The sequence below is a fragment of the Polyodon spathula genome, chromosome 17, assembly GCF_017654505.1.
Source record: "Polyodon spathula isolate WHYD16114869_AA chromosome 17, ASM1765450v1, whole genome shotgun sequence".
NCBI lineage: Eukaryota > Metazoa > Chordata > Actinopteri > Acipenseriformes > Polyodontidae > Polyodon > Polyodon spathula.
In genome coordinates this window covers 29,198,484-29,208,360 of record NC_054550.1, presented here as the reverse complement: position 1 = coordinate 29,208,360, position 9,877 = coordinate 29,198,484, and the positions used below count along the sequence as shown (strand labels likewise).

Sequence of the window (9,877 nt, the reverse complement as noted above, 5' to 3'; positions counted from 1 at the left end):
AAGCTTCTTTTAATTCCTCTTCATTGAAAATGGCTGTTTGTACATCATGGATGAATCGAGATCAGGCAGTAACGTTTTGGTTTGTCTTGTCAGTCATGTCGCTCTTTGTGTACTCAGGTAGTCAGGTCTTTTGGCAATTTTAATATAAGCATCACTATACTGTACTCTGATGCAGGCTTTTTTTGAGAAGGGCAAAAATGTTTAAAAAAAAAAGTGTGTCTTAAATTCGAAGGAATACGGTACAACTATGCACTATAATCAGAAACCAGCTTCATATACAAAAACATGCAGTACATAGTTTCTGTTTCACTCAATTGTTTAATGCCCATTCCCCCCTTCTGACAGTATCCGGTTAGGCTCAGTAAACTTGGCAGTTAACAGGTAAAAAAGAGCTGGTGTTGGAACTAAAGCTAGAAGGGGGAGGTCTTGGTCTAGTTTATCAAGTCTGGAGATAGAGATGATTCCATAAGCATGCAGCAGCCAGTGACTGAAGAGGACAACCAGTCTTTTCTTCTTGGCAACAAGGTCCCTAAAAGACTTGGGGCGGAAAAAAATATATAAATAAATAACAACATTATTAAACAATTTGATTTAAAGTGTTATTGTCCTTTAATCTTTGTGTGTTGTAATAATATCCTTAAATAAACACTGGCAAAGATTTCCCTTTTTTTTTTTTTTTTTAAATCAGCAACTACCAACAAAATTACTGTAGCAATAAATTCCCAGCAGTCGGGAAAAGTAAACAAACTATCAGAAAATACACTTATATTTAAAGGTTTTTACCTGTATTTCTGAAGCCGACATGTAGACTGCCAAGGTAACCAATGACAACACCAGGATAATGTATGGAAACGCATAGTCTAAAATAGTAACAAAACAGAAATGAATTAACAGCCCCATAAAAAAACACACACACACATATATATGCATGCATCAATCTACACAAACACACAACTGTATTAGGACCTGTGAACTATGGCATTCTAGAGTAAGAGAGACTATGGGTACACCAGGAGAACATCCCACACTAGTGTGTGCGAGAGAGAGAGAGAGAGAGAGAGAGAGAGAGAGAGAGAGAATAAAGACAGACACACAACTTTGTCAGGTTACAGCCAGTTAAATCTGGATTTTCTCCCCCTACTAAGTACAGTACCAGATAGATGTATTATACTTACAAAGCAGACCACCTCCAACTGCCTGTAGTACAGTCAGAATTGGGAAGAAGTACAGGGCAGCATATATGCTTTTAAATCGGTCTGATTTTCCCAAACCACAAGCAATCTTCTTTACCAGTAATGGTCGAAGCATCATCATAAATACCAGGCAAAAGGCATAGTATATAAACACAATTGTATACCTGGGATCAAATGAACAAAAAAAAAAAAAAAAAAAAAAAAACACTGTAAAATGAAATCCAAAAATATAATGTGCAATGGTATAATGATATTTCCTTAACCCCGCCCCCAAATGCCTTTTAATATTAAAAACACTAAATGAAGGTTGTGGGTGGGGGCATACTCTTTATTTTTATTATGTTTTGGTAAACTGTTACATTAAAAGACATTTGCTTTCTCTCCATTCAAAACTGGTTAGTACTTACAGAGGATATACAGCTTCCTGGGTACAGTGCAGTGTGGTGACATAATCAGGACTGGGGTTGTAGAGCATTGTGTACCAGTCTGACAGCATCTGCACTTTGCAGGATCGGATAGACAGCATGCCAACTGGATCATTTACCAGGAGAGTGACAACAGCCGCTGCACTGCACTCAAACAGTGCAGTTATGTGTTGAAAAAGAGCACTGGAGCTAGAATAATAATTATTTTTTTAAAAAACGCCTTTTTTTATATAAATTCTAGCCTTGATCACATTTGAGACAAAAGAAACAATACCTTTCTTATGTAAACAGAACCCATGTGCTGTAACCTAAAATAATGCATGCCAAGATATAATACCCATTTACTGGTTTATATATTTTAGTGAAACATTACAAGTAAATTTATTGCTTTGCTTTAAGTTCTGAGTTGTGGTGCTAGAATGGAGTATAAATCCCCACTACACACTAAAACTACAGTCAAAATGATATAGGTAGCTACCTTTTTTTGCCCGAGTACCATTCAATGAAAAACCAGTGAAGAACCAACGGTAACATTGCCATAAAGCCTAGGTAAAGCCAGCCATACAGCTCTGGAGACTCCACGCACATCTGACAAATCTTATCCTCATCAGTTCTTTCTCCTCTTGGACAAACCTTAAAAAGATCAACGGCATTACAGTTAATCTTACAGTTAAAAAAAAAAAAAAAACGGGCAAATTCAATACTTGGCCTATGTGATCATAAGTTAATAACACCAATTTCTTCAGAACTTGCTCCCGCATCCCTCGTAAACTAGATAACAGATAAGTTGTCGGGATGGTGCCCTGGGAACCTCAGTCCAGCGTACCACTGTTTTAAATTGTATCTGATCATCCGCCAAAAAGCAGAGCAACACCCAATGTGTTTTTAAGTTGTTAGGCAATTTGTTTAACTAAACCTCTCGTTTGGAACCATCTGTTTTCCTTTGTACTTACCCCACATTCTCCGAGCACAGTGAAGTTTAACCTGGGTCTTCCACAGTATAATCCTGGGCATAGCTTCTTTACAGCTTCAAGGAAAAATATATATAATATATATATATATATATATATATATATATATATATATATATATATAATATATATATATATATACAACTGCTGGCACAGACATAAAGCGAATCTGACTGCAGTGCGGCAGGCAGACACTGATAAGAAATGTGTACATTTGTTTTCATTAATCCACCGGCACAGATAATTGATACGCTCTAGAAACCCGACTTACACATGTTTGTTGAGAACATTTCCTTTATAAAAAAGAAAGTATCGTATAAAAAAGAAACAGATTCCTCATCGTTTCTCGGAGAAGCCGAAAACCTCCTCGCTGCGTTTAAGGCGTAACAGTTTCAGCTTTCAATTGAACTGACTTGCCGTAATATTTTAAGAATACGATCCAGCCCATTTTATCAGTTTACACATGTGACTAAACAAGCCTCGCTCTTACGGCCGCTGCGAAGGATAAAAAATGTTACAAGGACGAAGTCTCAAACAGTCGAGCACGTACCCTTTTTCTATTGAGCACAGTTACGATATTTTAAATAAACATGTATTTGCTTTAAATAAAGTATTTTAAAAAGGCATAATACTTTCTACTTGACTTACATAGTACAGACTGAGAATAAGAGCCCATATCTTGCCACACGATATATATATATATATATAGAGAGAGAGAGAGAGAGAGAGAGAGAGAGAGAGAGAGAGAGAGAGAGGGCGGTCCAGGACGTATGTATGGCGTGTTTTCTCATTGAATTCGTGTGAAGTTTTTTTTGTAAAGTCTAAGTTTGTTTGCTTATGTGAAAATTGTACTTTTTACAGAGTTGTGCAAGCATGGAATCACTAAAACTACCACCTCACGATGGGTCGGTCATTTCAGTGGTAGACATGCACACTGGTGGAGAACCATTACGGATAGTGGTAAGTGGCTACCCTGAGATTATAGGAGAGAGCCTCCTGGCAAAGAGACGCTATGTACGTGAAAACCTGGCAATTTAAGGCAGCTATTAATGTTTGAGCCCTGCGGACATTATGATGTGTATGGTGCTGTTGTGGTAAAAAGTGAACTTAATGAAGCTCACTTGGGTGTGCTCTTTATGCATAATGAAGGGTACAGCACTATGTGGTCATGCCGTTATTGCCCTGGGCAGGTTTGCTGTGGACTACGGTCTGGTCACAGCGCCTCAGTCGCCGGAAACTCAGGTGAACATTCATTGCCCGTGTGGCCTGGTGAAGGCATTTGTCGGATATTCCAATCAGAACACTGGGAAGGTGAGGTTCCACAGCGTCCCAGCATTTGCATTTGCTACAGGTAAGTATTTCAATAGCCATAGTTACAGACAGTGAAATAAATAGCTCATATGAGTTTTTTTTTTTTTTGGTTTTTATTTGTTAATATATGAAATAGGATAATACAATTTCTAAAGCTGGTGAAAAAAAATGAAATGGATTTAGTTTTTCAAAATAAGAAGTTATTACCTTTTTTTTAAAATTATTATTATTATGCTAATGTGCACCCTCATTGAACCTTTTGGTCCTTATTCTCTCCAATCCAGCCAATGGTGAGTTCACATTATCTGATAATAATTGCTAATACTCCAGAATCTCTAAAATAATGCTGAGAGCTGAAAAATGAAGTATCAGTCAAATACAATCTGAATAGTGTGCACCGTTAAAAGAGAGAAAAAAAATGCTGTCCTTTGATAATTTACATGAAGAAATGTTTCCAAGTAAACACCTGTCTTTTTTAAAGAATCGTTGCCTAAAAGTGTCTGTAGAAGACTGAACATCTCTAATGGCTTATATAAGAACTTAATATTCCTTTTATTATCATTTATATTTTTGGGATTATACTTTTAGATATTACAGTTGACGTACCTGGTCATGGGGAGGTCATTTTGTATATTAGTTATGGTGGTGCGTTTTATGCATTTGTCAGTGCGGAGAAGTTTGGTTTGGATGTCAGTCGTTCCAGAACCAGGGACCTTGTGGATGCAGCAACTGCAGGAACTAATGCTGTCAAAAGAAAGGTAGGAAGTGGATTGCACAAAAACGCAACAGTTTTAACAGTGATTACAAGTGTCTTCATTCTCAGTTGTGTGGTATGGTATCCCTGCAAGAAAGTTACTGTTCCTAAATTTAAAATACAGCAGCAAAGGTATTATTAATATTAGTTATAGTATTACTATTATCGGTCATGCAGTGCAACACAACACATATATAGTGTTTCCCTTTGAATTTGCTTGCTGTCTTTGTAAAGTAAAGGTTAGTGAAATTGTGATTGTGATTATTTTTCAACAATGGTCAGACTGGACACTGATTTCATCATAATCCAAGTTGACTTGCATCTGATTTTACTTGGGTCCAAGTTTACCTGAGGTATATCCGCTAGTGCTTGGGATGGCCTGATTTTGGGAAGAGTTGACTGGCACCCTAGGAAACAGCTTTTATTATCAATGTAACTTGTAAGGTCCTGAACAATTACACACATGTTAAAAGGGTTTATTGTTCCAGGTTAAACTTCACCATCCTAGCAGTCCAGATCTAGCTTTCCTCTATGGAACCATCCTCACAGATGGTAAAGATGCTTTTTCTGGTGAACCTATTGCCAATGTTTGTGTTTTTGCAGATGCTCAGGTCAGAATTATTTATTTATCTTTTTATCATATAATATTTAGTAAGTCTGAAATGAAAAAACATGAACCAGTAAAAGGAACTTTCCTGTTGTCTCAAAAAAGTAAAACATATACGTATATTGACTAGTCAAATTTAGGTCCATTGCTGCCTTACTTATTAAATACACTATACAGAGTAGCACACAAAAGAAACATAGTTATAAATTTGAGCAAGCTGGTGTAACAAAACCTGCAGGTTGTGTTCGAGATACAATGTTGAAATAAAAACCTGCACCAAAGTAGACACTTTCAATAGAAAAACATTACTTTAATAAGTGCTAACAAAATTTCAAACCCAAGTTTGAATGGGGGATGTTCATCCAAAATTTGGTTTGTTCAGCTTTCTTTTTGTTGTTGTTGTTATTCTATGGTTGCATATATGTTATAGTAAAAGTCAGAATATTGGCAGATCTTAAGATTTACTGGTAACTGAGGACACTTACCAAGCAAAAACGGTAAATGTCTGAAACAATCATGATAATGCTTTACTTCGGACATTTAAATCTCAAGAATAACCAAGTGGCTTTGGCTAATGACAGTGTCTCGTTTCCACACAAATGCATATATTATTTGACATTAATGATTGTTTTGTTAATTGACCATTTATATGCAGGAATAAATAATTTTCGAAGATATATATTTACCAATACACTTTGGCAAATCATAAGATTTGCTGGTAAATTTCTGAAAAGCAATCCATTTCTTCATAATTTCGGACATTTACCAATACAGTTTGTTAAATCATAAGCTTTGGTAAATGTTGACATTTACCGGTAAAATTTAAGATTGACCAGATTTTGACTTTTACTGTGACATATTATTTATAGCTTTGAAGTTGCTGCTGTTGTGATGTAATTCAATGTTACTACTATATAGGTTTGCAATTAAGTTAAGTTCTACCAAACAAAGTGTTTTAGGTGCCAGAAAGACGCAGGGTGATTTTTATTTTTAAATGTACAGTGCTGTTACAAGCAAAAGACCAAAAGATCTTCATACCCAAGACAAGGGGGGCAGTGCTTATGCTGCTGATCCTAATAAACCTTGAAAAATCTTCAACTTTTTATTTTTTTATCTTAACCATTTTATCTTTTAGTTATTTGTGGCAGTAGTAACATGGCATATTTATATAATATGAAATGTTTACATTTTCTCTATAGGTTGATAGAAGTCCTACAGGTTCAGGGGTGACCGCTCGAATTGCCCTCCAATATCATAAGGGGCTTATTCAACTGAACCTGACCAGGACGTTCCAAAGTGGGGCCACAGGTTCCCTGTTCACTGGGAAAGCAGTGGAGGTGAGAAGGGTTAAATACATGGAAAAGCCTTTCAGAAAACAAGATTTCATCATTTTGTTTTCTTTAAAGTCACTAGCCTTCTTTAATATCTAACTGAAATTTGACTTAAAGTTAATGTAATTATTAGCAGGCAGTGCAAAACATTTTAATTAGCATTCCCGAAATACTGTGTACTTTTTTCTCTCTAAGAAACCAAATGTGGAGACTTCAAGGCAGTTATGTAGAGGTTGCAGGACTTGCACATTATACTGGAGCAACAAGTTTTGTACTGGAAAATGGTGATGACCTAAAAAATGTGTTTCTTTTGAAATAAATCTGTAGCATGTATAATTACCAACTATAGTATACTTTATAAATATATCTGTATACTTGGATAAAAAAGTACTTTGTTTATTGTATTCAGTTAGCAGTGTAGCACTTAGTGTGTTTCATATTATTACTAAAATTATTAGAATTTCATGTTCATAAGTTTTTATTTTCATTATTCAGAAATTCCTACCCACTTCCTAGATGTTGTGTTTAGACTTGTAGTTTTGTGTACAAATTAAATCATTATTGTGTAGTGTGCAAAAATGCATGCCAAGCAATCAATTAATTAAAAAAAAAATGGATTTGACAGATTATATATTTATTATTGAAACTATAATCCATCTTTTAAAGTGTAGTTTTCAAATACATATCTGTACATAGTTACCATGTAAATTGTGCCAAGCATTTCACATGGTTAACTGCTCAACACTCCTATACATCCCCTTTTTAATTTTTCATTGCATTTAACTGAAATGTTCAATTTTGGTCAGATTTTATCAACTCATATACTGTAAAGCATCCTTTTTATTAACCAGCATAATTCACGTTTCTTGTTTATCTCCTGGTACAATTCACACGTTCATTTAGTACCCTAACTCCGTCCCACCCCATAAATATACGTGAAAAGAGTACCGACAATCGACCCCTCTTTATTCCAAAGTGCGTAGTAGTAAAATAAATAAATAAAATAAAATAAAATCCATCGCTGCCTTGGCAACGGCCCGAAACGTCACTGAGTTCAGCAACCAAAATGTATGCATGAGGGAGAAGGGGAGAGAACGAGGCAAAGGCTGAGTGCGACTGAGATGAGCAAACGAAACAACACAGTTAAATGCAAATATTGCCTCCCGGGAAAAGCAACGTGCAACGGGAAAAGTGCAGATTCAGCCGAATATCTTGGGTGTTCCATACGGAATTATACGCTCCGTTTTATAGCCTGCAATGGAACCTAAGTAAAATAAACAAAGACGTTTTGCACTGCCTGGTTTCAAAGAAACGCAGTTATAAATATTGCAAAGTGATGAATCCTCCATTGCGTGGCTGCCCCTCAGCTGAGCCCGATGGATTCCCCTGCAAACATTGCTCTGCTCAGCAACAGCACAGAAGCCGACAACAGCTCAGGGAGAGACTTTATGTTCGACATCTTTGCCCAGACCCCCGTCTTCAACACAATAACTCACCTCATATCAGGCAACCAGACTGCAGGAGGTGACCAAAACCGAGAGCAACATGATGGGAAAATCACCCCAACGAGTTTCCTGCTCCATGGCATCGCTTTGGCGTCTCAAACGCTCATTTTTCTGATCGTCTTTCTGCTTTGCAGCTTTGGAAATTTGGCAGTTATTATTGTCATCATCAAGCACAGGCAGCTGAGAACGGTGACTAATGCCTTTATTTTGTCCCTTTCTCTGTCAGATTTTCTGACGGCCATACTTTGTTTACCTTTTTCTTTTATCATGCTGTTCAGCAAGGATGGACTGTGGATGTTTGGAGATCGCTTCTGCGTAGCCAATGGATTCTTCAACTCCTGCTTTGGCATCACCTCCACCCTGACGATGACCCTGGTATCTTTCGACCGCTATTATGCCATAGTGAAACAGCCACAAGAAAAAATAGGGAAGAAACAGGCCACCCAGTTGTTGGTGGCCGTGTGGTTGACAGCAGTATTTTTTTCGTTCCCATGGTACTTGATGGCAAAGACCACAGATAAGCTGGTAATTCACAAAAATGGCTTTTATCACTGCATGTATGTCTTTCATTCGGGCAGCTCTAGGATGGGCACTGCATACAGCATAACTGTAATTGTGATCTGTTACCTTCTGCCTTTTGCCCTCATGTGCTTTTGCCACTATAACATCTGCAAAACTGTGAGGCTGTCAGAGATCAGGGTGCGACCGGTGACCACTTATGCCCACCTTCTCCGGTTTTATAGCGAGATGAGAACGGCCACAACTGTGCTTATCATGATTGTGTTTATTATCTTCTGTTGGGGGCCTTACTGCTTGATGGGTATCATCACAGCTGCCACTGATTATCATTTTAACCCCGTTATGGACACCGTGGCTGTATTAATGGCGTGGGCAAACGGGGCAATCAATCCTCTTATATACGTTATAAGGAACCCCAATATCTCAATGCTTTTGGGGCGTAACCGAGAAGAAGGATATAGGACTCGTAATATTGCGGCTTACCTTTCCACACAAAACCAGAGCATGGAAGCTAGGAGCCGCGCTGATAGGATTAGAGACCGGTATGCTAATCGACACGGAGCAGATAGTAGAATGTCCTCCTCTAGCCCAGCGAACGGGGGGGATGTTGCCATGTGGGCTTGCAAAAACCCCGCGCTGATGTTCTGTAGGGATGGGCAGCACGACACCGTGTCCCAACCAGCTGTAGCCAAATCTGAGACCGCGGATACTAGCCTGTAACCTTATTATCGATAACTGATGCCAGGCCTTGGTGGCACTAAAACATAAGTAATTTGGACATAACCGTAGCTTTGCAAATATTGCTTAAATAAGAATCATGCATTGTTGCTGCAAACATATATGATATCAAATTAAAGTCCCACATTTGAAATAAATAAATAGGCCAATTTACTGCAGTACTGGAACTTTTAAAGGCAATTATGAGAAAGACAGGCCATTTGATGTTACATATAGTGGCTAAACTAAGTTAAGCATTAACCTAATACGGTGAAATTGACCGTTATGTTATGGAAATCGTGTGATTAGCTGGTGCAAAATAGGCAATTTCAAAGCGGTTCAAAGTGCCAACGTGAAGCAGACAACACTGTGATACAAAAAATAAAATAATCGGATGTTCTTGCTAGGCTTTTTAGGGGAAACAAAGTGATTCATTGTGTTAATTTGTTTTGTGTTCTTCAATGGGAATTTTAAATTGTCAAAAGTGTTGCTATCAAATTGTTATTTATGTATTTATGTATCTATTATGTTTAAATGTTTATTT

At 37.4% G+C, this 9,877-nt stretch overlaps 1 protein-coding gene and 1 pseudogene across 1 annotated transcript; one reads left to right on the top strand and one right to left on the bottom strand.

The window, feature by feature from the left end:
* Nucleotides 1-302: 302 nt before the first annotated feature.
* On the bottom strand, nt 303-3,014 carry LOC121330364 (JNK1/MAPK8-associated membrane protein-like). The gene is made up of 7 exons (XM_041276835.1): nt 2,861-3,014; nt 2,572-2,645; nt 2,097-2,251; nt 1,601-1,807; nt 1,176-1,357; nt 784-860; nt 303-537 (listed from the first exon to the last, which is right to left on the bottom strand). The coding sequence occupies exons 1-7, from the start codon at nt 2,877-2,879 to the stop codon at nt 319-321; spliced, it is 933 nt and encodes a 310-aa protein (XP_041132769.1). The 5' UTR covers nt 2,880-3,014; the 3' UTR covers nt 303-318.
* A 337-nt stretch (nt 3,015-3,351) lies between these two features.
* Nucleotides 3,352-8,700, top strand: LOC121329597 (annotated as a pseudogene).
* Nucleotides 8,701-9,877: the final 1,177 nt, after the last annotated feature.